This window comes from Sus scrofa, chromosome 1 (assembly GCF_054392235.1).
Source record: "Sus scrofa isolate SSC_HxYL_T2T_F1_AM1 chromosome 1, Sscrofa_HxYL_maternal_Yorkshire_Landrace_v2.0, whole genome shotgun sequence".
NCBI classification, from domain to species: Eukaryota; Metazoa; Chordata; class Mammalia; order Artiodactyla; family Suidae; genus Sus; species Sus scrofa.
In genome coordinates this window covers 282432807-282458267 of record NC_139383.1, presented here as the reverse complement: position 1 = coordinate 282458267, position 25461 = coordinate 282432807, and the positions used below count along the sequence as shown (strand labels likewise).

The following is a 25461-nucleotide window of genomic DNA, read 5'->3' as shown; positions in this document are numbered from 1 at the left end:
GAGTTTCTGTTGCCATGAGCTGTGGTGTAGGTCACAGATGTGGCTTGGATCCCGAGTTACTGCGTCTGTGGTGTAGGCCAGTGCTACAACTCTGATTTGACCCCTAGCCTGGAAACTTCCATATGCCATGAGTGCAGCCCTAAAAAGAAAAAAAGAAAAAAAATTACAATTCAACAAGCTGGTTTTTTGGTTTTTGTTTTTTCTTTTTTCTTTTTTTGGGCTACACCTGCAGTATATGGAGGTTCCCAGGCTAGGGGTCCAGTCGGAGCTACAGCTGCTTGCCTACACTGAAGCCACAGTAACCAGAGACCCGAGCCATGTCTGCGACCTACGCCACAGCTCATGGCAGTGCCGGATCCTTAACCCACTGTGAGGCCAGGGATTGAACCTGTGATCTCATGGTTCTTGGTCGGATTTGTTTCCACTGTGCCACGATGGGAACTCCTGTTTTTTAGTTTTAATTGTTTATTTTTTTGGCTGTGCCTGTGGCATGTTTAAGTTCCTGGGCCAGGGATTGAACCTGTGCCATGTCAGTGACCTGAGCCACAGCAGTGACAACATAGGATCCTTAACCTGCTGAGCCACCAGAGTACACCCTCATGTTCTTGCTGTTCTTGCCACACTACCCAACATTCTTTCCACATAAGCTAATTTGTTTCCATTTTGTGTGTGTGTAACAGCCGCACCTGTGGCATCTGGAAGTTCCCAGGCTGGAACTAGGTTTGGAGCTGCAGCTGAGGCCTCTGCCTTAGCCACAGCAACATCAGATTCAAGCTGCCTCTGCCTTATGCTGCCGTTTGTGCCAACACCGGATCCTTAGCACACTGAGTGAGGCCAGGGATTGAAGCTGCATCCTCATAGAGTCGTCGTGTCCTTAACCGACTGAGCAACAAGAACTCCTGTTTCAAATTCTTTTTTAGGGCTGCACCCACGGCATGTGGAAGTTCCCAGGTTAGGGGTCAAATCAGAGCTGCTGCTGTCAGCCTACACCACAGCCACAGCAACATGGGATCTGAGCCTCATCTGTGACCTACCCCACAGCTCAGGGCAACGTGGGGTCCTTAACCCTGTGAGTGAGGCCAAGGATGGAACCCGCATCCTCATGGATACTGGTCAAATTCTTAACCCACTGAGCCACTTCGGGAACTCCTAAATCTTTCTTGATTGAGTCTCAGTGTCCTTCCTCTGTGGTTCTGTTTGAGACTGAGACAGAGTAAGTGGTTTGCTGTAGCGGTTTAAAATACACGAATCATCCTGTCTGACCTTTCTCTCCAAGCAGTTAGCAGTGTCCTCATCCCTCCCCTCCTAGAGGTTATGGCTTCACCAGCTCTATCCAGTCTGTTAAGGTGGATATTCTGGTAGAATGGATGGCAGTTTTGTACTTGAGAGTCTAGTTACTGAGGTTCTTTTCTAACTTTTTATCTTGAAAGTTCAAACTTATTAGAATTTTTATTTAGTTTGGCTGCAGCATGCAGCAGCTTGATGTGGCGTTTCAGTTCCCAGGCTGGGATTGAACCTGGGCCAAAGTAGTGACAGTGCTAAATCATAACCATTAGACCACCAGAGAACTCCTTTTGTTTTTGCTTTTTTTTTTTTTAATTTTATTTTGTTGTTGTTTTTGTTGTTGCTGCTGTTGTTGTTGTTGTTGTTGCCATTCCCCGGGCCGCACCCGCGGCATATGGAGGTTCCCAGGCTAGGGGTCGAATCGGAGCTGTAGCCACCAGCCTACACCAGAGCCACAGCAACACGGGATCCGAGCCGCATCTGCAACCTACACCATAGCTCACGACAACGCGGGATCGTTAACCCACTGAGCAAGGGCAGGGACCGAACCCGCAACCTCATGGTTCCTAGTCGGATTCGTTAACCACTGCGCCATGACGGGAACTCCTGCTTTTTATTTTTTAATTTTATTTTTTCTTTTTAGGGCCACACCCACATGCAGCATATGGAGATTCCCAGGCTAGGGGTCTAATCGAAGCTGTAGCCACCGGCCTACACCAGAGCCACAGCAACATGGGATCCGAGCATCGTCTGCAACCTACGCCGCAGCTCACATCAATGCCAGATCCTTAACCCACTGAGCAAGGCCACGGATCAACCCCGAAACCTCATGGTTCCTGGTCGGATTCGTTAACCATTGAGCCACGACGGGAACTCCAATTTTATTTTTTTTGTCTTTTGTCTTTTTAGGGCCGCACTAGCGGCATATGGAGGTTCCCAGGCTAGGGTTCTAGTTGGAGCTACAGCTGCCAGCCTACACCAGAGCCACAGCAATGCCAGATCCTTAACCCACTGAGTGATGCCAGGGATCAAACCTGCAACTTCATGGGTCCTTGTCCGATTCCTTTCCGCTGCGCTGCGATGGGAACTCCCTTTTCTGCTTTTTTAGGCCACACCTGAGGCATATGGAAGTTCCTGGGCTAGGGGTTGAATCAGCTAAAGCTGCTATCCTGTGCCATAGCAGTGCCAGCTGTGAGGCCAGCAATTGAACCTGCATCCTCGTGGATACTCATTGGATTCATTTCTGCCACACCACAATGGGAACTCCTCTTTTTTTTTTTTTTTTTTTTTTTTTGGCCACATCTGTGGCATATGGAAGCTCTCAGGCCAGGAATCAAATTTGAACCGCAGCTTTGACCTGCACCACAGCTGTGGTAAGGCCAGACCCTTAACCCACTGCTGGGCTGGGGATGGCACCTTTGTTCCAGCGCTCCAGAGACAGTGCTGCTCCCACTGTGCCACAGCAGGAGCTCCTCCACTGAGGTTCTTCATGAACCTTTCAGACAGGTCGAGAGGCAGGTGGAATTTCCTGGGAATGTTCCTCAATGGTCATCTGAGGAGACTCCAGAGTCCAGGCTGGATTCTTGTCTGATGAATCCATTGGGAGTCTAGTCACAGACTGAAGCTCCTCCTAGATTTTTGGGTTCCAGTAGGAGGTGATGCTTTAGACTCTCAAACTGCGACAACGTAGCCTGGAAGAGGTATAGAGACAAGAAGAATCCAAACTCTTACACACTGGGGGGCGGGGGTGGGGAGAGAAAAATCCACCCCCAAATCTAGGCCTGTCTGCCATAAAGTTTTGTTGAGGTCGTCTCCCCCCGCCGCGGCCCCTGTCCCTATTGGAGACCCCTTTTCCTGCAGCTTTCCACTTTTCCTGCACACTTGAGCTCCAACGCCATCTCCCAGAGGCCTCCTCGCTGTCCTCTTCTCTCCCACACCTCTGCCCCCATCTAGCACCATTTGTGTTCCTCGGGTTTTTCTTGTGTGTTCATCTGCCTGCCCCAACCCCTGCCGAAGCCCCTTGGACACAGGGATCTAACACATTTGTTTTCTACTATATGCATAGTGCTCTGACAGTGCCTGGCAAGTAAATTTTAAATAGAGAAATAAAGTGTGTGTGTGTGTGTGTGTGGCACACGTGAACTTGGACTCGCCGTCAAGCACATGCAGAGTGCCGTGGATGTGAGTGTAGATCAGATGGGGATCTTACGCTCAGGAGCTCACAGTTTAATGGGAGATGGACGAGCAAAGAGAATTAAGATGAATGTGAAGAGGAGCAGCGGGACCTGTGCCGAGCGCTGCCTCTTCTAGGGAGAGCTGCCCTGTATGGTGCCAGCCCTTCCTCTGGCTCACGTCACTGGCCTGGTGCCCAAGCCTGAGCAGGGGAGCACGGGATCTGGGCCTCCTCATTCTGTGTGCAGGTGTCTGGTCAGTGGCCACGTGAGGAGAGCCTTGTGTAGATGACAGTGACCTCAGCGACAAAGGGGCCCTCCTTGCTTAAAGATTGGCCTTGTCCTCAAGCAAGGGAGCCTGGGAGTTCCCCTTGTGGCTCAGTGGTTAACGAATTGGACTAGGATCTGGTGTTGCCGTGAGCTGTGGTGTAGGTGGCAGACGTGGTTTGGATCCCGTGTTGCTGTGGCTCTGGCATAGGCCAGTGACTACAGCTCCAATTGGACCCCTAGCCTGGGAACCTCCATATGCTGCAGATACAGACCAAGAAATGGCAAAAAGACAAAAAAAAAAAAAAAGGCTGCATCTCTTTTCTGATCTGATGTCTGTCCATGTACCCAGTATAGCAGGGGACAAGGAATTGGAGACAGATGGCAGGGTGGACAGAAGTGGCAGCTGGAGAGTAGTGGACATCTGTGCCACCTTTGATCATGGGGGTGCCTTGGAAGGTGCCCTACCAAAGCAGACTGTCTGCCAAGGAAGGGAGAAGGGAGTTGTTTGCTGGTGGCCACATCTGAGGTCCTTCAGTGCTGGCTGGGACAGCCCTGCTGGCCCTGAGATGCCCGGATTCTCACTGCTGTCAGTACCTTCCAGAAGGGCCCTCCCAAGTTCCCTTCCAATAATGTCTCTGTTTGTCTCGGGTCGAGCTCTTCCTGGGTCACCCTGTAGCTGGAGGAGGGGTCAAGTGCTCTGATGGGCTGGCCGGAGGTCATGTAGCTCTCGAGGTCATTGCCACTCACCCCACACAGATTGGGTTCTTCCTGAGAAAGATGGGTTGCTTACTAGACGAACGGGGCTAACCTTAGACGGGTGAACAGCGGTCCATGAGCCCGAGAATAGAGAGACGGGGCGGGGGAGCACCTGGGTAGGTGGTGCTGGGAGTACGGCTGGCTGGTAACTGTGTCTTGATCTCCTCCATCCTTCTCCAGAAAAGCTGTCAGACGGCCAGCATTGCCACCACTGAAGTGTCCGCCCAGACCTGGAAGCATGCAGATGCCGAGGTGCAGACCGAGGCCCCCGAGCCAGTCAGCGTGCCCTCCTCTGTGTCCTGGAGCGATGGCCCCGGGCTCGCAGCCTTTCTCCGGAGAGTGGAGCCCATGGTTACTCGAGAACTGAACAAGAACTGGCAGAGCCATGCATTTGACGGCTTCGAGGTGAACTGGGCGGAGCAGCAGCCGACGGTAGGACGGGGCTGGTGCGGGTTTGGGAGGCCTTGGGTTGAGGCTCTGCCCCGTTGTAAGTCCCTCCTTTGTGCCACCCAAAGAATAGTACTGCTGGTAACAGTAACAGCCTTCACCGAGCTCTTACTTTCTGCTGGCTACTAAGCTGAGTTTTTAAGCCCAAGTCAGGGCCTCCCCTGTTCCCCTTGAGGTAGGTGCTGTCATTTTCTCCTTTTCACCTCTCCTCAGCTAGGAAGTGGTTGAGGCAGGTTTGAACCTGGGCAGTCTGACTCTGGATCTTATTTTCTTTCTTTTATTATTATTGTCTTGCTTTTTAGGGCTGGACCTGTGGTATATGGAGGTTCCCAGGCTAGGGATCTAATCAGAGCTGCAGCTGCCAGCCTGCGCCACAGCCACAGCAGTGCCAGATCTGAGCCAAGTCTGCAACCTATACCACAGCTCACGGCAATGCTAAATCCTTAACCCACTGAGCGAGGCCAGGGATTGAACCTGCAACCTCATGGATACTCGTCAGGTTCGTAACCTGCTGAGCCACAACGGGAGCTCCCCCGGATCTTGTTTTCCTGACTACTCAGCTACGTTTCTCCGGGCATTCTCTGTGCCAGCTCATCCACCCTGAGGACAGCTGGGTGAGGAAGTGCTATCCCTACTTCCATTTTATAGATGAGATTCAGAGAGGCTAAGGGGCTTGTCCAGAGTCACACTGTTCTAGTCTGTCTGGTTTTGTTTTTGTTTTTGGCCACGCCTGCGGCATGTGGAGCCTGTACCACAGTAGTGACTTGAGCCTCTGCAGTGACAGCATGGGATCCTTGACATGCTGAATGTCTCGAGGCCAGCTGAGAGCTGTCACCCTTCAAACTCAGATGTTCAGTTGGACATGCAGCCTTGGCTTTGAGATCAGGGAGCCTCTGAAGGAGGGTTTTTATTCCACCCTGGTGTAGCCTCTGGATGTTCTGCTCTCTCAGGAGCCTTTTCTTTCTTTCTTTCTTTCTTTCTTTCTTTCTTTCTTTCTTTCTTTCTGTCTTTCTTTCTGTCTTTCTTTCTGTCTTTCTTTCTGTCTTTCTTTCTGTCTTTCTTTCTTTCTTTCTGTCTGTCTTTCTGTCTTTCTTTCTGTCTTTCTTTCTTTCTTTCTTTCTGTCTTTCTTTCTGTCTTTCTTTCTGTCTTTCTTTCTGTCTTTCTGTCTTTCTTTCTGTCTTTCTTTCTGTCTTTCTTTCTTTCTTTTGCTTTTTAGGGCTGCACCTGCAGCATATGGAAGTTCCCAGGGGTCTAATCGGATCTACACCTGCCAGCCACAGCAACGTAGGATCCGAGCTGCATCTGTGACCTACACCACAGCTAACAGCAATGCTAGATCCTTAACCCATTGAGCAAGGCCAGGGATCGAACCTGCAACCTCATGGTTCCTAGGTTCCTAGTCGGATTCATTTCTGCTGCACCACGATGGGAACTCCTTTTTTTTTTTTTTCTTTTTCTTTCTTTCTTAGGAGTTTATCAAAATCTTTCCTTTCTTTGTTTCTTGTTTCCCTTTTTTTTTTTTTTGGCTACACCTGAGGCATATGGAAGTTCCCAGGCCAGGGATCAAACCCACACCACAGCAGGGACTCAAGCTTCTGCAGTGACAATGACAGATCCTTAGTCTGCCACACCAGGAGAGAACTCCTTAAAACCTTTCTTTCTTTCTTTTTTTTTTTTTTTTTTTGTCTTTTGTCTTTTTTTTGTTGTTGTTGTTGTTGTTGCTATTTCTTGGGCCGCTCCCGCGGCATATGGAGGTTCCCAGGCTAGGGGTTGAATCAGAGCTGTAGCCACCGGCCTACGCCAGAGCCACAGCCACGCGGGATCCGAGCCGCGTCTGCAACCTACACCACAGCTCACGGCAACGCCGGATCGTTAACCCACTGAGCAAGGGCAGGGACCGAACCCGCAACCTCATGGTTCCTAGTCAGATTCGTTAACCACTGCGCCACGACGGGAACTCCTTTTTTTTTTTCTTTTTCTTTCTTTCTTAGGAGTTTATCAAAATCTTTCCTTTCTTTGTTTCTTGTTTCCCTTTTTTTTTTTTTTTGGCTACACCTGAGGCATATGGAAGTTCCCAGGCCAGGGATCAAACCCACACCACAGCAGGGACTCAAGCTTCTGCAGTGACAGTGACAGATCCTTAGTCTGCCACACCAGGAGAGAACTCCTTAAAACCTTTCTTTCTTTTTTGTCTTTTCTAGGGCCGCTCCCCGTGGCATATGGAGGTTCCTGGCTAGGGGTCCAATTGGAGTTGTAGCCACTGGCCTATGCCACAGCCACAGCAACACCAGAACTGAACCGCATCTGCGATCTACACCACAGCTCACGGCGACACTGGATCCTTAACCCACTGAGCAAGGCCAGGGATCGAACCTGCAACCTCATGGTTCCTAGTCAGATCCGTTAACCACTGCGCCACGACGGGAACTCCCTCCTTAAAACCTTTCTTACACAGTGTTTCCTTCCTTTAGAAATGGAGACGAGCGTGGAGTTCCCACTGTGGTGCAGCGGAAAGGAATCCGACGGACTAGTGTCCATGAGGACTCAGGTTCCATCCCTGGCCTCGCTCAGTGGGTCAGGGGGATCTGGCGTTGACGTGAGCTGTGGTGTAGGTCACAGATGTGGCTCAGATCCTATGATGCTGTGGCTGTGGTGTAGGCCGGCAGCCGTAGCTCCAGTTTGATCCCTAGCCTGGGAACTTCCGTATGCCTCAGGTGCGGCTCTAAAAAGCAAAAAAAAAAAAAATAAGAAAGAAAGAAATGGAGACTGGTTATAGCCCTTCTCTCCTCTCTGCCTCTCCTTGTGCCTTCTTTCCATCTATTTCCAGATACACAGCTGCCCTGTTCCCATCCAGTCATGGATGAGTTGATTTACTTGAGAGAAATCCTCAAAATTGCTCTGAAAAACAGTTGCCAAGGCCACACCAAAGTGTGGAATCATTGTATCTAAAATTTTAAGCAGAGCCCCAGAAGAAGAACAGAATGAAGAAACGAACATTGAGATTAAAATCTCAGTTCTCTGTGTCCCCTTTTACAGTTGCATTTACAGAGGGTAAGCTTTTGTTGTTGTTCTTTTTTTTTTGGCTTTTTGGGCTGCACCCCCAGCATATGGAGGTTCCCAGGCTGGGGGTTGAATTAGAGCAACAGCTGCTGGCCTGTGCCACAGCCACATGGGATCTGAGCGGAGTCTGTGACCTACACCACAGCCACAGCAACACCATCCTTTAACCCCACTGAGTGAGGCCAGGGATCGAACCTGCGTCCTCATGGATACTAGCTGGGTTCGTTATCGCTGAACTGTGACAGGAACTCTTTTTTTTTTTTTTTTTGTCTTTTTGCCATTTCTTGGTCTGCTCCTGCAGCATATGGAGATTCCCGGGCTAGGGGTTGAATCGGAGCTGTAGCCACCGGCCTACGCCAGAGCCACAGCAACGCAGGATCTGAGCCGCATCTGCAACCTACACCACAGCTCACGGCAATACCGGATCGTTAACCCACTGAGCAAGGCCAGGGATTGAACCCGCAACCTCATGGTTCCTAGTCGGATTCATTAACCACTGAGCCACGAGGGGAACTCCTTTTTTTTTTTAAACAAGAGAACAAATCCACTTTTATTTATTTACTTTTAAATAAGTTTAAATCCTTGAAGGGTACAGCATCACACAGATTCTGTGTCCAGTGGCCTTAGCAGGAAGGTTGCTTCTGAATTTGGCACAAACCATGTCTCTTGTCCATAAGCACAAGTTACCTTTCCACGGATTACTCTGATTTTATTCGTTTTTTTGCCAGGAGTTACTGTGTTATTCTTTTTTATTTTTTATTTTTTTGGATTTTCAGGGCCGCTCCTGCGGCATATGGAGGTTCCCAGGCTAGGAGTTGAATCAGACCTGCAGCCGCTGGCCTACACCACAGCCACAGCAACGCCGGATCCTTAACCCACTGAGCAAGGCCAGGGATCGAACTCGCATCCTCATGGATACTAGTCGGTTTGTTAACCCCTGAGGCATACAGGAACTCCCAGTGTGTTATTCTTCGCTTGGTACAGATAAGCACATCTCTTGCCAAGGTAGAATTCAGTTTTAACTCAAGCATAAACACCCTCAGTTTTGAGAAGAGCTGTGTGCTCCCTCTGGTTGCAGAGACCCCAACCCTGCTTATAACCAGCAAAAATGGCCTTGGACTACAACCTTCCTGACATGCTTGTTTTAGAAATCCTGTTCCCAGCAGGTCTCTGCAGGCTCCAAGGTGGCTCTAAGCTTTTGTTCTTTTTTTTTTTTTTTTAGCTTTTCAGGTCCACACCCTCAGCATATGATATGGAAGCTCCCAGGCTGGAGTCAAATCAGATCTGCAGCTGCCGGACTGTACCATAGCCATAGCAAGGCCAGATCCGAGCTGCATCTTCAACCTACTCTGTAGCTCACAGCACGCCGGATCCTTAACCCACTGAGCGAGGCGAGGGATCGAACCTGCATCCTCATGGATGCTAGTTGGATTTCTTACTGCTGAGCCACAACAGGAACTCTCTGGCTTTGTTTTAAAATAACAGATTTAGGGGAGTTCCCGTCGTGGCGCAGTGGTTAACGAATCCGACTAGGAACCATGAGGTTGCGGGTTCAATCCCTGCCCTTGCTCAGTGGGTTAGCGATCCGGCGTTGCCGTGAGCTGTGGTGTAGGTTGCAGACGCGGCTCGGATCCCACGTTGCTGTGCCTCTGGCGTAGGCCGGTGGCTACAGCTCCGATTCAACCCCTAGCCTGGGAACCTCCATATGCCGCGGGAGCGGCCCAAGAAATAGCAACAATAACAACAACAACAACAACAACAACAACAACAAAAACAGATTTAGGAGTTCCCGCCATGGCCTAGTGGGTTAAGAATCCAAGTGCAGGAGTTCCTGCTGTGGTGCAACGAGATCAGTGTCTCTGCCCCAGAAATTCCATGTGCCCCGGGCCTGCAAACAACAACAACAACCACAACCCAAAATGACAACAAAAAACCCCCCAGATTCAGTGAGATATAATTTACATCCCATGTAGTTCACCCATTGAAAATGTACAGTTCGGTGGGTTTTAACGTATTTCCAGAGGTATTGTAACCACTGCCACAGTTAATTTTAGGACTTTCTTTTTGTCTTTTTAGAGCCAAACCCACAGCATATGGAGGTTCCCAGGCTAGGGGTCAAATCGGAGCTGCAGCTGCCGGCCTACACCACAGCCGCAGCAACGTGGGCTCTGAGACACATCTGCAAGCTACATCTACGCATCTACACCGCAGCTTGTGGCAACGCTGGGTCCCGAACCCACTGAACGAGGCCTGGGATCGAACCTGCATCCTCATGGATACTAGTTGGGTTCATTACTGCTGAGCCACAACGGAAACTCCAATTTTGGAGCTTTTTTTTTTTTTTTTTTTTTTTTTTTGGTCTTTTGTCTTTTTTTTTTGTTGTTGTTGCTGCTATTTCTTGGGCCGCTCCCGCGGCATATGGAGGTTCCCAGGCTAGGGGTTGAATCGGAGCTGTAGCCACCGGCCTACGCCAGAGGCACAGCAACGCGGGATCCGAGCCGCGTCTGCAACCTACACCACAGCTCACGGCAACGCCGGATCGTTAACCCACTGAGCAAGGACAGGGACCAAACCTGCAACCTCATGGTTCCTAGTCGGATTCGTTAACCACTGCGCCACGACGGGAACTCCAATTTTGGAGCATTTTTATCACCTCCCTCAAAGAAGAAACTCCATATCCACTAGCAGTCACTCCTTATCCCCCCCCCCACGTCCTGGCAACTGCTAATCCATTTTCTGTTGCTATGGATCTGTTTCTTGTGGACATTTCTCACGAGTGGAACCATGTAACAAATGGTCTCACTGTCTGCTTCTACTTAGAAAGTTACCAAGGGTCCTTGTGTTGTAGCCTCTTTCATCCCCGCCCCCTTTTTGTGGCTGCATTTGCAGCATATGGAAGCTCTCAGGCCAGGGATTGAATCCGAGCTGCCGCTTTGACCTATGCTACAGCTGCCAGATCCCACTGTGCCAGGCTGGGATCGAACCCATGCCGCAGCAGCAACCCAGATGGCTGCAGAGGCTGTCATTCCTGTTTATGGCTGAGTGACACTGGGTCGTAAGAATACACTTCATTGTCCATCAGTTGTTGGACGTTCTGGCTGTTATGAATAATGCTGTCAGCATTTGCGTACGAGTGCTTGTGTGAACATGTGTTTGTTCCCCGGTCTCGTGGCTGTGCACCTAGGAGTGGAATTGCCAGGCTGTGTGGTAACTCGACATTTTGAGGACCTGCTAGAGTGTTCTCCCCAGGGGCCGCACCAGCCTGCATCCTCGCCAGCAGTGCGGTGGTTCCCACATAGAGCTGCTTACACATTCTGGATCCTTTCCACTGGCCGATGTCTTTACATGGGGTTACGAGGTCAAGGAGCATGAGACTGCACAGAAGTTATGGTCTGTGGTGCACTTTACCCGCTGGAAAGTGTGCCAGTCCCTCGCTGTGGCCAGCGTCGCTGGCTTTCTCATTAGCTGCTGCTGGCCAGCTGCGGGCTGAGAAGCAAGGTGCTAGATCTTTACAAAATTGTATGTGCGTTTATAGACACAAAACAAGACTTTGCTGGTGGTGCAGTGGGTTAAGGATCTGGCATTGTCACTGCTGTGGTGTGGGTTTGATCCCTGGCCTGGGAACTTCTGCATGCCACTGCGTGGCCAAAAATACACACAAAACAGGAGTTCCTGCCTTGGCACAGTGGGTTAAGAACCTGACTGCAGTGGCTCAGGTTTCTGCAGTGGTGCAGCTTCAATCCCTGGCCTGGTGCAGTGGGTTAAAGATCCAGCTCAGATCACACCTGGGGCTCAGGTTCAGTCCTTGGCCCAGGAACTTCCACCTGCCATTAAAAAAAAAAAAAATACAGGAGTTCCTGTCGTAGCTCAGTGGTTAATGAATCTGACTAGGAACCATGAGGTTGCGGGTTCGATCCCTGGCCTTGGCTCAGTGGGTTAAAGATCCGGCGTTGCTGTGAGCTGTGGTGTAGGTTGCAGACGCGACTCGGATCCCGCGTTGCTGTGGCTCTGGCGTAGGCCAGTGGCTACAGCTTCGATTCGACCCCTAGCCTGGGAACCTCCATATGCCGTGGGAGTGGCCCTCAAAAGGCAAAAAGACAACAACAACAACAAAAAACACAAACATAAAATTTACCATTTTAACCATTTTTGGGGGGGTCCATGCCCACGACATGCAGAAATTTCTGGGCCAGTGACCTGAGCCATAGCAGTGACAACGCTGGATCTTTAACCTGCTGCACCACGAGAGAACTCCCCATTTTAACCATTTTTGTCTGTAGAATCATGTGGCATTGAGTGTATTTTCATCACTGTGCAACCATCACTGCCATCCAGCTCCAGAAGCCCTAGCTTTTGAACTTATGTATAGAGGCTGTGATTGTGTAGTGGTTAGTTGTTCGTGGTTTTTTTTTTTGGTCTTTTTGTCTTTTTAGGGCCACACCCGCAGCATATGGAGGCTCCTAGGCTAGGGTTCGAATTGGAGCTACAGCTTCTGGCCTACGCCACAGCCACAACAATGCCAGATCTGAGCCATGTCTGCGACCTACACCACAGTTCATGGCAACACCAGATCTTTAACCCACTGAGCAAGGCCAGGGATCGAACCCGCAACCTCATAGTTCCTAGGTGGATTCGTTTCCAAGTTGTTTGTATGTTTGGTTTTTGCTTTTTAGGGCTATATCTGCGGCACATGGAAGTTCCCAGGCTGGCATCAAATTGGGGCTGTAGCCGCTGGCCTCCACCAGAGCCACAGCAATGCCAGATGCAAGCTGAATCTGCGACCTATACCACAGATCCTGGCAACACCGGATCCTTAACCCACTGAGTAAGGCCAGTGATACTAGTTGGGTTCATTACTGCTGAGCCACGACAGGAGCTCCTGTATAGTGGTTAGTGCTCTGTGTTGTGAGACTGTGTAGAATCGTGAGTGTGGGGTTCAGCTCCCATCTGGAGCCTGATGTCTGTCCCGCTTCCCAAGGGTTCCTTCTGGGTTTCTGGAAGCCTCCTTAGGGGAGATGTTGGGATGCAGCCTCTGCACTTTCCTCTGGGTCTGGGCAGCAGATTGGAATCACATACGGGGTTGGGAGGCCCAAGCCGCGTGGTTTGTTCAGTGGCCATGAGGCTACTGGCTCTGTGGCTTTGGGGCTCAGGGTTGGGGATGGTCTGTCTCTTTCAGGTGACCTGCCTGCATACCCTGGGCTACCCTCCAGCCCAAGCACAGGGTCTGCATGTGACCAGTGTCTCCTGGAACACCACGGGCTCTGTCGTGGGCTGTGCCTATGGCCGGTGAGTGGCAGCAGGGGTGGTTGTGGGCCAATAGGAGGCGCTCGAACCCTCGTCTGAGCCTCTGTCTCCCCCTGTACACAGTGACGGGCTGGCTCAGAGCTTGGCCTTTCTGAGTCTTCCTTTTCAAGGCCACCTGGGCATCCAGTTGGCAGAAAGAGCAGAGAAGAGAAGGACTTAGAGCCGTGGACTCCCAGTGTCCACCCACCCACACTGGGCTCTGAGCCCCAGGCCTGACTCACTGACCCAAGAGCTGTCCCCTGATACTCCCGGGTCCCCCCCCCACTCCAATGTGTGCCCCTGTCCTAGCTTTCTGGAGACCCTTTTCCCCGAGCAGGTCATGCCCTCAGGGTGTGATGAAGGAGCCTCTGCCGCTTGGGTGCCCAGTGCAGTGTCTGGGTGCGACGGGGACAGAGGCTCGCCTGTTTGGGGGAGCGGGGGTGAGGTCGCCCAGGCGCAGAGCTGGCTCAGGCCCGCCCTGGGCAGGCTGGATGATGGCGACTGGAGCACGCTGAAGTCCTTCGTGTGTGCCTGGAATCTGGATCGGCGAGGCCTGAAGCCCCAGCAGCCGTCGGCGGTGGTGGAGGTGCCCAGCGCCGTCATGTGCCTGGCCTTCCACCCCACGCAGCCGGCCCACGTTGCAGGTGAGCCGAGCAGCCGGCCTCGTCCCTATTTCCCACCCCGAGTCCACAGCCCAGCAGGGGGAGAAGCTTCCTGGGGGGATCAGCACGGTTTTGAGACAGTGGCCCCGTGTCCCAGCTCGGTTGGGAGGGCAGTGTCCGGCCAGGAAGCTGGGCTGCTGGCTGGGGTCAGCTTGGCTCTTCCGCAGGCGGGCTGTACAGCGGCGAGGTGCTCGTGTGGGACCTGAGCCGTCCTGAGGACCCCTTGCTGTGGCGCACGGGCCTGACCGACGACACCCACACAGATCCCGTGTACCAGGTCAGCACGGAGGGGTCGGGAGGCACCTCCTTCTCCCTCTGTGACGCACAGCAGGCAAGGGCACTGCCCGCGTGGCACAGTCATGGAAGAAGTTCACCAGGAATTGGCAGTGGGCAGCTGCCCCTGGCATTCTCAGAGCTCGCAGGCCACGAGTCAGCTTGTTCCCTGCTTCCTCCACTGGAGCTGCCATGAGGGGGTCCCCACTGCCCTGGTCTCCTACTAGGACTGGGGTAGGGACCTGGGAACCTCTTGGGTTTGCCCTCTGTGGGTGAGGCCGCTCCTATGTCTCGCCTATAAATCTCCCTTTTTTGTTTGTTTTTGGCTGAGCCTGTGGCATGTGGAACTTCCCAGGCCAGGGATTGAACCTAAGCCACAGCAGCGACCCAAGCTGCTTCAGTGACAACTCCAGATCCACTGCACCAGAAGGGAAGGTGGATCCTGAAGGCTCTGTTTTCCTGGAAGAAAAGCAGGGGTGGAGGGTGACATCCAGTCTTGTGGGGCCGGGGTCCTTTCCTGACCTGGCCCTGCACCCTGTCATCCAGGTGCTCTGGCTCCCCGAGCCCCGGCACAGCCAGCGCTTCCAGGTGCTGAGCGCGGCCGCGGACGGGAAGGTGCTGCTCTGGCAGGGGGGCACGGGGGGCCGGCTGCGGCTCAGCGCGGGCTTCGCCCTGGCCGTGCAGCAGCTCCCCAGGAACACCAAGCTGAAGAAGGTAGGCGGGGCGCGCCCCAGGCTGTGGGACCCCCAGCCAGGGAGCCGCTCGCGGGCCAGGGCTCCCTGGGGCCACTGTGAGTGGCCTCACCGGGCCCTGCCCTGCATTCTCTTCTCCACAGCCTCCCCGGGGGGAGACCGAGGTGGGCGCCACGGCGGTGGCCTTCTCCAGCTTCGACTCCAGCCTGTTCGTGCTGGGCACAGAGGGAGGCTTCCCGCTCAAGTGCTCCCTGGCGGCGGCGGAGGCCGCCCTCACGCGGATGCCCAGCTCTGTGCCCCTGCGGGCCCCGGCACAGTTCACCTTCTCCCCCCACGGTGGTCCCGTCTACTCTGTGAGCTGCTCCCCCTTCCACAGGTACAGACGGCCGGGCCTCCTCCATCAGCTCGGGGCCTCTGGCACGGGGGCGGGCGAGGGTGTGCCCCCGGGAGGCCCTAGAGCTGCTCCGCGCACCTGCAGTCTGCCCGGCCTGGGTCTTCCCCATGTGAGCGCCAGTAACCAGAGAGCTCCTGTGGTTGGCTCCAGGGAATCAGCCCCTTTCTAGAGGACCCCAGGTTCAGGGGACTAGGGAGGGCTTCAGGAGCCTGGCACGAAGGCTCCAGCCGCTCTTGGACCCCCGGCGCTCATCCCCTCGCCTGGCTGTCTGCCTTGCATCCCGTCCAGGAATCTCTTCCTGAGCGCAGGGACCGACGGCCACGTCCACCTGTACTCCATGCTGCAGGCCCCGCCCCTGGCCTCCCTGCGGCTCACCCACAAGTACCTGTTTGCTGTGCGCTGGTCCCCAGTGCGCCCCTTGGTGTTCGCAGCTGCTTCTGGGGAAGGTAGGAAACGGACAGTGGGCATGGCTCCATTGAAGTGACGTGAGCCCAGCCTGGGCCTGAACTCTGGGTTGGGGAGCCTGTACGTGAGGCGAGCGTGACTCTCCTCACGGGGATGGGGTGCTGGATGGGCTAACAGCCTTCCGCTGTGCGCGGAGACTTTGCGAGGCCCCGGGGCTGCTGCTCAGGGCCTCTCCTAACGCTTGACTCTCTCTCGAAAGGTGAAGTGCAGCTGTTTGATCTCCAAAAGAGCTCCCAGAAACCCACGGTTTCGGTCAAGCAAACCCAGGATGAAAGGCCCGTCTACTGTCTTGAATTTAATTGCCAGCAGACTCAGCTCCTGGCTGCGGGCGATGCCCAGGGCACGGTGAAGGTGTGGCGGCTGAGCACCGAGTTCACGGAACAAGGACCCCGGGAAAGAGAGGACCTGGACCAGCTGGCAGCAGAGGTGGCCACCTGAGGGCGACAGAGCTCCGCGGGGCCGTGGTGAGGCGGTAGTGGTGGGTGAGGGGGCTGCACCTGTGCTGTTTCTGATGGGAGCCGAATGAAGACGAGAAGCTTTTGGGGGAGTCAAGTCATTTATTTGTCTTTTACATGAAAACAGAAAATGGGTGGGATGGGGAGAACAAGAGGGGGACTAGCCAGCTGCTTTGAGTTTTCTGCTGTCGGAATGGGGCAGCTGGCCTGAAGACAGGAAGTGGGTCCCCGCAGCAACGTGGCGATGGCTACTGGACCAGAAGCGGTGTCTCGAAGCACCGTTTTCTACTACATCTTATCCCAAGCTAAGCAGGTTAAGGTTACACTGGAAAGCAACACTGTCTGGAGTATTTCTCCTAAGAGCACAGAGATGAGTTGACATGCAGCGGGTGACAGCAGGGCAAGCAGCGTGGGCCAGGCTAACCTAGGAGCAGAGGGTCAATTCACGAAGAGCGAGCGGGTAAACTCAACATAGTCGAAAGCAGTGGGGAGTTCGCGGCCCTTGCCGTCCACGTAGGGCTTCATGTGGGAGACGCAGTAGTCGGCTTGTTCCCGAGTCAGGTTCTGGAAGGGAGGGTGGCACCTGTCAGCGAAGCCACACCAGCCACGCCGGCTGAGGCCGGGCGTGGGGAGGGGGGCAGACGGGACCTCAAAAACGTTAGTGCCCAAGCTTCAGCGTCCCTGCTGATGGGACAAGACGCCTCTCCCAGCAGGTCAGGCTCAAAACTGGGGTCTGTTACTTTAGACTCAGCTCTGCCCCCAACCCAGAGGAGCAACTCTGCCTGGAATTTTCATTTCTTTTTGGCTGGGCCTGTGGCACACAGAAGTTCCCAGGCCAGGGACTGAACCTGCTGTACAGCAGCAACCCGGGCCACTGCAGTGACAACGCCAGGTCCTTAACGCACTGAGCCACCAGGGGAACTCCAGGGGCCTCACTTTTCAAAGACACCTCCACCCCCCTGGGGAAGCAGAGCCCCAGACCTGGTACAGCTCCTCCTTGGTCACGTAAGGCTTCCCCTCGGAGCTCAGGGCCCGGAAGGCGCTCTCGATCTCCTCGCTGGACTTGACGTTCTCGGTCTCGCGGCTGATCATGAAGGCCATGTACTCTTGCAGGGAGACGTGGCCGTCCCTGGGGAGGCCAAGGTGCGGGGTGAGCAGGGAGGGGAGGAAAGGAGCCGCAGGCAGGGCGGCTTCCACCCCGTTCCCGGATGCTCACCTGTTTGGATCCACGGTGTCCAGGATGGCCTCAAACTCAGGGTCAGGCTCCCCTTCCTCCACCATGGGCAGATCATAGCCCAGGGAGCGCAGGCAGGATTTGAACTCCTGGTGGTTCAGCCGGCCAGACTTGTCTTTGTCGAAGTGTCTGCGGCACAAAGCCGAGGCCTCAGTGCCCAGGCCCAGCTGCCGAGCCCGCCTCCCCTGCCAGGGAGGGCGCAGCGTATACTCACTTAAACATCATGCTGAATTCTTTGAGGGCCTCTTCGGTCACCCCTGTCGTGTTCCTGGAAGAGAAGAGAATCAGGGACTGGGTCCTCCACGCCCCACGTCAGGTGACACGTTTCGTTCTCTGCCAGCGCACTGCCTGCTGGCCCCAGGGCGAGCTGCTGCGGGTACCTGGCCTGGATCTGCTGCTCCAGGTTGTGCTGCATGCGCATGCCCAGCTGGTCCAGCTGGTCCCACTGCTGCGCCAGGCCCACGGTGCTGTGCTCCGTGTACTTGTTGTCCAGGATCAGGGCTTCCTCCATGGCCGCCCCCAGGTCCTCGATCTTCTTGAGCTGACTTCTCATGGCTCGAATCTCCTGGTGCTTGCGCTGCAGGGGTGGGGAAGCAAAGATGCACGGAGCAGAGGCTCACCCCCAGCTCGAGACCGGCAGGGCTGCCTCGAATGGGAAAGGGGGAGGGAGTGAAGCTAAAGAAACCCAACAGCCTCCACAGGGGGAGAGACTTCAGTGTGAGTCACGAACCAGGGGGGGACCAGCCGGGGCAACGGTATGTGCCAAGGACCAAGGGAGCCACTTCCAAGTAGGGCCCCAGGTAATAAGTGTCAAGGACGAAAGACTTTAAAATGACGGGGGTCAGGGGCTCTGAGCCAAGGGAAGAGTGATACCCGACCGGCCCAACCCGTGCCTGCCTGACTTCAGGCCAAGCAGGCCTGCTGGCGGTGCTGGGGTGAAGGATCTGAGCTGGGCCAGAAACACTAGGCTCTTACTTTGGTAGCTTCAAGCTGGGATTCGAGGGTCCCGGATTCTTCCACCATGCAGGACCTAGACACAGGAGCAGAGTGAGCAGAGAGGCCCCGTCGTGAGCTCGAAACTAACTTCCCTCAGATAAAAGTGCCTGCGGGCTCCAATTCCTCTCCTGAGGGAGACAGCCCCTATCTGCTGTGGGCTCTCTTTTCCTAAGCGGCCCTGGGAGCCAGGGAGGGCAGGTACTACCTCTCCGGCTTCAGGGACAGGAAGCGGCGGCCGACTGTGTGCGCTACCTGCCCCAGGCCAACGGGGAGGCCAGGGCTGAGCCCGCCCAGCCGCCCCACTGCTCCCAGACCCTTTCTCACACGGCTCCTCAGGCCCAGCCAGGCTGTGCCATGGTACCTGATCCAGGCTGGGCCCTCGAGGGGGACATCGGGGACCGATTTTAAATTACCCCTTGGGAATTGAGAGGGGATGCAGGCCTGGCACCACCTCTGCAACCACAGGGGAGGACGCCTGTCCAGCCAGGCCACCGGAGAGATAGGAGATTGGGGGAGGAGGGGAGCCGGATTCTGGGGTCAGTGACAGCAATGGGGGGGGATGCAGTCAGGTGACCCCTCGACATGGAAACCAGCGTACTAAAAAGGTCATGACCAGATGCGGGTTCGTGTTTTTCGGTTGCACCTGCGGCATATGGAATTTCCTGGACCAGGGATTGAACCTGTGCCACAGCAGTAACCCGGGCTGCTGCAGTGACAAGGCTGGATCCTCAGCCTGCTGAGCTACGGAACTCCCAGATTTGGGAGTTGAAAGTGGTTCCAACTCTACCCAAAGGAGGGAGGTGGCTGTGACTAAGCCCCAGCTTCAGGTTCTATCTAGAGGCAGCGCCAGAGGCTCCTTCCAGGGCCAAACTCTGAGGGGCGGTGGGGAGGGTCTCCTCCCAACATGACGCAGTGTGAGGTCACACAGGCCACCAGTGAACAAAGACGACAAACGCGGTTACGTGCAGGGACGAGTCACACTGTGCACGTGTCCTTGGGGGGGTTCAGCCCGGCCTCCCTGTCCCCGCATTTGCCCCCGCCTACCCTTTTAACACCCAGCGAGCCAGGATTAGCTCTGAAATCTCCCCAAGTTCAAAGTGCTCCAGCAAGGCAAGGCACCCGGCTGCCTCCTACCCCAGCAGATCAGACTCACAGTCACGCCACGTCCCCCTGGGAAAAGCACACCCCCGGGACCTGGGGGCAGGAGGCTGGGTGCCGGTGCAGTGGGAGGAGGACAGACCCCCCTTCCCACGCGGCCGCGGGCGGTGGGTTAGTCAGAAAGCAGAGCTGCCTGGGGAAGTCAAGAGTGCATCGGTAAAACCACAGTGAGGTAAGAAGAGAAATAAGAGGAGAAGAACCTTCCAGACAGATCATCCCCAACTTCATACTGATAGACACGAATGACCCGACGATACGCTATGCTAGTCAAAGAAAAGAGACCAAGTGAATACACCGGAGGACGGAGGCGGGAGCAGACCGAGACGGACACACACCACGAGGCCCAAGCTGGCAGTGCACAGGCGGGGCCCCCGTGCCCGGAGGGACCTGGCGGAGGCAGAGCCGGCCGGCCTGGGAGGGCGGGCAGCCGTGGGCAGCTCACACTGGGGCTGGGCAAGACAAGAGGGACAGCATGGCACCTCGTGGGGACAAGAGCCAAGACCAGCGGACAGCCGCGGGCACCAGGGAGGAGCACGGACACCGGGGTGGCCTACGAGCTCAAGCTGAACCTGTGCTCCCGATCCCTCCCTGCCCCGCCTGCTGTGCCTGCCGGCAGGGCCCAGCAGCACTAGGCGAAGCCCCCGTGGCCCCTCGCCGTGGGTGAGAAGGCAAAGGTGCCCAGCGCGGGCTCACGGGGAGGACCCCTGGGACTGGGCAGGCGGTCCTGCTCCTCTGGGGGTTCCTCCCAAGCCCCATCTCTCTCCATCCCTCCGAAACCCTGGCCACTCGGACCTCCTCTGAAGGCAAATGACAGCTCAGCCCTCACTGGGGGCACTTGGGGGGGGGGGGTCAGTGCAGAGCTGGGACTTCCTGCACCTGCCTGAGCCCCCTCAACAGTGTCATCCTGTTTCACGGCCGTGACTTTCTAGGGGCTGATTTTGGTCCTGTCAGACACAAGGGGGACAGGCAGAAAGATCCAGTGTAATCTCAGTGGCTGAACGAGCATGGGGGTTTCTCAGAGGCTCTGACTCCAGCTCTGGCTCCTGGCTCCACTCATCTCCTGAGAGAACCCTTGGGGATCTCAACCGAAGGTGGGAGTGGCTCCCCCGCCGGACCGCAGGCCCAGTGGGCCGCGGGTGCCGGGGAAGGAGGGGACACGGGTGGGGCGGGGACGTGCAGCCCGCCCTGGGCAGGAAGACCCATCCTGGGATCCTCTGCAAGCCAGGCCACAGGGGGACGGGGGCACAGAGGGCAGAGAGACAAGCACACGAGACACCACCACACCACGAGCCCGGAGGAGGAGGAGAAGTAAGAAGTCAATATTAACCCATCGAGGAGATACGTTCTGCGGAGATGGGATCCAAGCAGCCACAAGACAAGGTGGTGTCCGGACAGCGGCAATCGCGAGGCGGGGGACAGAGGACACAGAGAGAAAAGAAAAACAAATCAAGGTCGTCAGTATCCACACAGCACTCGTCCCTGTGCCTCCGTCGCCGTCGCGAGCGAGCCAAGCACGCCCGATCGACCCCACCCCATCCACGACAGCCAGCAGCTCCGCCTTCGGAAAACCTCCTTCCAGAACGCTCCTAACTCTGCCCACCCTCCGGCTCCAGCCACATCGGGCCACGCTCCTGAGCCTCCTTTCCTCATTGCGAGAGGCCTTCGGCTCCGCACAAAGCGCCCCCGTCGCGAGCCCGGGCCTGGCTGGCGGGGCCGCACCTCGTCTCCTGGATCCACTGGTGGAAGGCGTTGGCGTGCTGGGCGAACTCCTGGCGCAGCTTGTCGTTCTCCTCCTGCCGGCGCTGCTCCTTCTGCAGCTCCAGCTCCCTCTCCTAAGGACCAAGGCGGCGGCGGGGCAGCGTGTCATCCCCGCCCCCCCGCAGACGGGGACCCGCGAGAGGGAAAGCGCGCTCCCTCCCCGCGTCCCGCGTCCCGCTGCGCGGCCGGCCGGGCACCTTGATGATCTTCTGCAGGTTCCTCCAGGTCTCCTCCAGGGCCTCCATGGTGAACCAGGTGTAGGGGTTGGAGGCCACGCGGAAGCTCTTGATCTGGCGGTCCAGCTCGGCCAGCTGGTTGAAGTCGGCCTGGGCCGAGCTGAGCGAGGAGCGGAAGGCGTCGTGGGCCTCGCGCAAGGCCTTGATCTCCTCCAGGGAGTTGCAGCGCACCGGGTCCGTGAGGTCCTCCTCCGCGTTTTCAAACCAGCTGTTGAAGGCGGAGGCCTTCTTGGCGAAGGTCAGGAAGAGGTCCTCCACCTGAACGCAGAGGAGACCAGTCAGGACAGCGGCCGGAGGGCGGGCCGTGCGGGGTCGGGAAAGCCGGGGCAAGGTCCCGGTGCGGCAGGGGCTGGCTCGGGGCTCGGCCTGGCCTCCCTTCTCCCCGTCCCACTGCTGAGGGCGCTCCGTCTTTCTCCCCTTTCCGTGGGACGTGCAAGTTCGGCCTGGCCCGGGCGCCTCCAAGCGCAGCCCTGCGAGAGAGCAGGGGTCCCCCCCTGCCTTGGTTTAAGTCGCCTCCCCGCGCCTGGGCAGAACCTCCGTCCTGGGAGGTGGGTTTGCCCTCCCTGGGCCTTGAGCTGCTTGAGCTTGGCCGGGGCCACGCTGACCTTGCGGAAATGACTCTGCGCCTCCAGCAGCTTCTTCTTCCGGGCGGCCGAGTTGGCCAGAAGCTGGCTCCACCTCTTCATGAGGGCGGCGTGCCGGGCCTCGATGGCCTTTGACTGCACGTGCTTGGCGGCCAGCAGCTGATCTTTGAGGGCGGTGATGTTGGCAATGCCCTCCTGCTGGAAGGCCTGCAGGCCGGCGTCGAAGGTCTCCTGAACGAGGAGTGAGACGCCAGTGTGCAGCAAAGCACCGAGAGGAGAGCGGGCTCTTGCCGGTGCCTCGGCTGGCAGGGCACCTGCATCTGACAGCCAGCTGCCTGGGCCAGACCGCCAGCCTCGTCCTCAGCCACTCCTGACACTCGGTCACACCTGGTCACTTTTCTGCATCTCCTTCAGACTGCAGGTCACCGCAGCAGCTCCTCCCAGCCCCACTTCCCGCCTCGGGCTCTCTCCGCTCCTACACGCCTGGCTCACCCCCGTGACCTAGCAGGGGTCTCCTCTGGCCACCCCAGCCTGCTGGAAACCGAGTCAAATGCCGCTTGGGTGAGTGAAGATCGGCACATCCTGCTGTGCTCGGCCCGTCAGCACCTGTCAGGCCGCGTCCCCAGGGCCCAGTGTAAGACGGTCACCCGTCTCAGCGGAGGACGCTGCCACTCAGCCACCAGGAAATACCACCTGAGTAAATTTCAATCCGTCGGCAAGGGGGCCGTGACTGACCTGTTTGGTGAGGAGAGTTTGGACAGAGGACAGGTCTCGGCCATAGTCATCTGTCTTTAAGCTGTTCTCCTTTTCACCTGGAAAACCAAGCACAGGGCGTCAACGATCCGTTCGATCCGTTCGCCACGCGGTGGGGCGGAGTCGCAGGGAAGACGGAGGCAGCTGGTATCGCACTGCGTTTCCAGCCCGGTATTACCAAGAGCAAGCGCTGAACCCACGCTAGCCGGTTCTTCCCGGCACCCAGGCAGCACCCCCACCCGACATCTGTGTCACCAAGAGGTCCTGCCAGCCTGTCCTAGATGTGGTTTAGTCACTACTAAGGGCGACAGCAACCACCAAGGTCTGGAGATCAGCCCAGCTCCTCCTCGGCGGGGACGGGCTCCCACCCTAGACCCAAGCGGCTGGGAGGGGCGTGAGTGCGTGTGTGCGTGCATGTACTGAGGCAGGCTGCTCTTGCGGGTACGCTGCTTGTGCTGTGATGTCCACTGCTCCTTTCACCATCATAGGTCCTCTTTTTTGTTAACCCTTGTGTGGCCCAGGGGCATCACTGAGGCCTTGGCTCTGCCTCAGGCCCTGTCCTGATGCCAGCAGTGGTGTGCCGGTCTGCCGGGCAGCAGGGTCTCTGATCCACCACATTCCAGCCGCTTCTTCTCCAGGAAGCAGGCAGCCTCCCTGGCCCGGGAGGGTAAGGGACTCCGGGTGGCGCTTACCGATCCAGGACTCCACCACGTCGGCCTTCCAGTTGAACTGAAGGAAGGCCGAGTTCTCGTCCAGCTTTGCCTTCCTCTGGGCAGCGGCTTTCTCCAAGTCTGAGACCTTCCCGTTCAAGCCTTTCATCTTTGAGGAGATGTTCTCCTCGTGGTGATTGTTCTAGGCCACGAAGAAGGAGAAGGCGCACTCGGTCAGCCGCACCGTCCCGAGCTGCCCGATCTGCACCCTCCCTGCCTGGGAAGATGGGCCATGTGCTCTCTGCCCGCGGCCACCACACCAGCGGGAAAGGCTTTTCTTTTTTTCTGGCCACGGCATGTGGAAGTTCCCAGGCCGGGGATCTAACCTGCGTCACAGCAGCGACCCGAGCCGCGGCAGTGACAACACTGGATCTTTAACCCGCTGTGCCAAAGGGGAGCCCCGGGAAGGCTTTTCTAAGAACAATATAGAGTAAGAACCTAAGAATGACGGATAATGGCAATTCTACTCCTACGAGTGATAACGAAGAATGAGATAAAACCCTAAATCACAATGATGGTATTTTTCATCAGTATTAGTTTTGAGAGCAAAAAATTAGGAACAGCCTAAACAACTGTGACTTAAAGGCTACTATGCATATGCAACAGGAGCTCAGAACAAGATTTTCACACTGATATTAAAAATCATTAAGCCTCAGAGTTTCCGATGTGGTGCAGTGGAAACGAACCTGACTGGGAACCACGAGGTTGCCGGTTCAATCCCTGGCCTCACTCAGTGGGTTAAGGATCTGGCATTGCCGTGAGCTGTGGTGTAGGCCGCAGATGCAGCCTGATCTGGCATAGTGTGGCCGTGGTGTAGGCCGGCAGCTGTAGCTCCGATTCGACCCCTGGCCTGGGAACTTCCATATGCCACGGGTGTGGCCCAAAAAAAGCAAAAAACCAACAACCAGAAAACCCGTCCCGTACAGCAGCTGGGTTTTATGTGGTGTGTAACCCAATCGCACAGGTGCCGTCAGCGCAGTGGGAGGCTCTGTGTGAGGAGAGAGCCTGGAGGGTCAGGCACAGGCGGGACCAGCCGTCATCTGCTTGAGGCCTCACGGGGGACTGTTTGGATTTGCCCGCTGGTGTTGCCCCACCTCTATGAAGCGCCTGTTGCTGGAAATCAAACTTGAAAGAGCACCAGGTGAGGCTGCCACCAGCACACAGGGACCAGCGGGGGTGCTCTTTCGCCTGATGAAGGCGGGAAAAAGCCGAGCGCTGCAGAGTCACTTCACTAACTGGCTTCAACAAGGGGAACACATCCGGTTAACCACCGACACGGGAATGGAGGTGCTACCAGTTTCCCCACAGCCCTCTGCTTGGGTGACAAGGCCAGGGAGGAGCTTGGGGGCGGCTGTGGGACCAGCACACGGGCGTCCCCGAGCAGGAACGGGGGTCTCACCAGCGAGCCAGGCTCACCTTCTTGACGAGATCCTGCCCGTTGGCGCAGACGTCCTTTACCCGGTCCTTGTGGACGGTGAAGTCCGTCTCAAAGGCTTCGTGCTTCTTCAGCAGGCCCTGGAGCGGAAGCACCAAGGGGGCCACTGAGCGCCTGGCCTGTGTGGGGGCCAGGTCCCAGGGACAGAGGGACAGGAAGCAGGTGCCCTCACTCGCCCCCCGGGCCAGCTGGGGCTAAAGCAACGGAGAAACAAACAGGTGACGTCAGGGGACGCGGTCCGATGAAGACGCCCGTGGGCCCGGCGGTGGGCGAGCTGGGGAAGGCCTCCCGGAGGGGAAGCTCTTGCTGGTCCATGGGCACAGCCCCTTCAGGAGACCCCAGAACGGGACACCGGGCCCCGTAGGAGAAGCACCAACAGAAGAG

The 25461-nt window shown here is 56.2% G+C and overlaps 2 protein-coding genes and 1 pseudogene across 53 annotated transcripts in view; 1 reads left to right on the top strand and 2 right to left on the bottom strand.

Annotated features, from left to right (window-relative positions):
* Window positions 1-16298, top strand: part of DYNC2I2 (dynein 2 intermediate chain 2) — a 49683-nt gene extending 33385 nt beyond the window's left edge. For 2 of the 3 annotated variants that reach the window (XM_084997861.1, XM_005660487.4), the window contains 8 exons: window positions 4662-4913; window positions 13166-13275; window positions 13759-13916; window positions 14102-14211; window positions 14754-14921; window positions 15043-15275; window positions 15582-15739; window positions 15958-16298. In XM_084997861.1, coding sequence (XP_084853987.1) covers window positions 4830-4913; window positions 13166-13275; window positions 13759-13916; window positions 14102-14211; window positions 14754-14921; window positions 15043-15275; window positions 15582-15739; window positions 15958-16196 — 1260 coding nt within the window. In that variant the 5' untranslated portion in view covers window positions 4662-4829 and the 3' untranslated portion in view covers window positions 16197-16298. Of the gene's footprint in view, window positions 1-4661; window positions 4914-12662; window positions 12815-13165; window positions 13276-13758; window positions 13917-14101; window positions 14212-14753; window positions 14922-15042; window positions 15276-15581; window positions 15740-15957 lie in introns of those variants that run through there. The other variant, XM_084997862.1, reaches the window with a different exon arrangement.
* On the bottom strand, window positions 8507-9126 carry LOC100626895 (large ribosomal subunit protein eL33-like; annotated as a pseudogene).
* Window positions 16296-25461, bottom strand: part of SPTAN1 (spectrin alpha, non-erythrocytic 1) — a 65742-nt gene continuing 56576 nt past the window's right edge. For 18 of the 50 annotated variants that reach the window (XM_084997063.1, XM_084997182.1, XM_013993907.3 and 15 more), the window contains 13 exons: window positions 25059-25157; window positions 23625-23784; window positions 22915-22991; window positions 22201-22410; window positions 21557-21853; window positions 21321-21433; window positions 20929-20946; window positions 18423-18477; window positions 17828-18024; window positions 17662-17715; window positions 17430-17576; window positions 17195-17342; window positions 16296-16777 (listed from right to left, as the gene is read on the bottom strand). In XM_084997063.1, coding sequence (XP_084853189.1) covers window positions 16652-16777; window positions 17195-17342; window positions 17430-17576; window positions 17662-17715; window positions 17828-18024; window positions 18423-18477; window positions 20929-20946; window positions 21321-21433; window positions 21557-21853; window positions 22201-22410; window positions 22915-22991; window positions 23625-23784; window positions 25059-25157 — 1701 coding nt within the window. In that variant the 3' untranslated portion in view covers window positions 16296-16651. Of the gene's footprint in view, window positions 16778-17194; window positions 17343-17429; window positions 17577-17661; window positions 17716-17827; window positions 18025-18422; window positions 18478-19801; window positions 19865-20928; window positions 20947-21320; window positions 21434-21556; window positions 21854-22200; window positions 22411-22914; window positions 22992-23624; window positions 23785-25058; window positions 25158-25461 lie in introns of all 50 variants that reach the window. The other 32 variants (XM_084997019.1, XM_084997004.1, XM_084997010.1 and 29 more) reach the window with 2 other exon arrangements.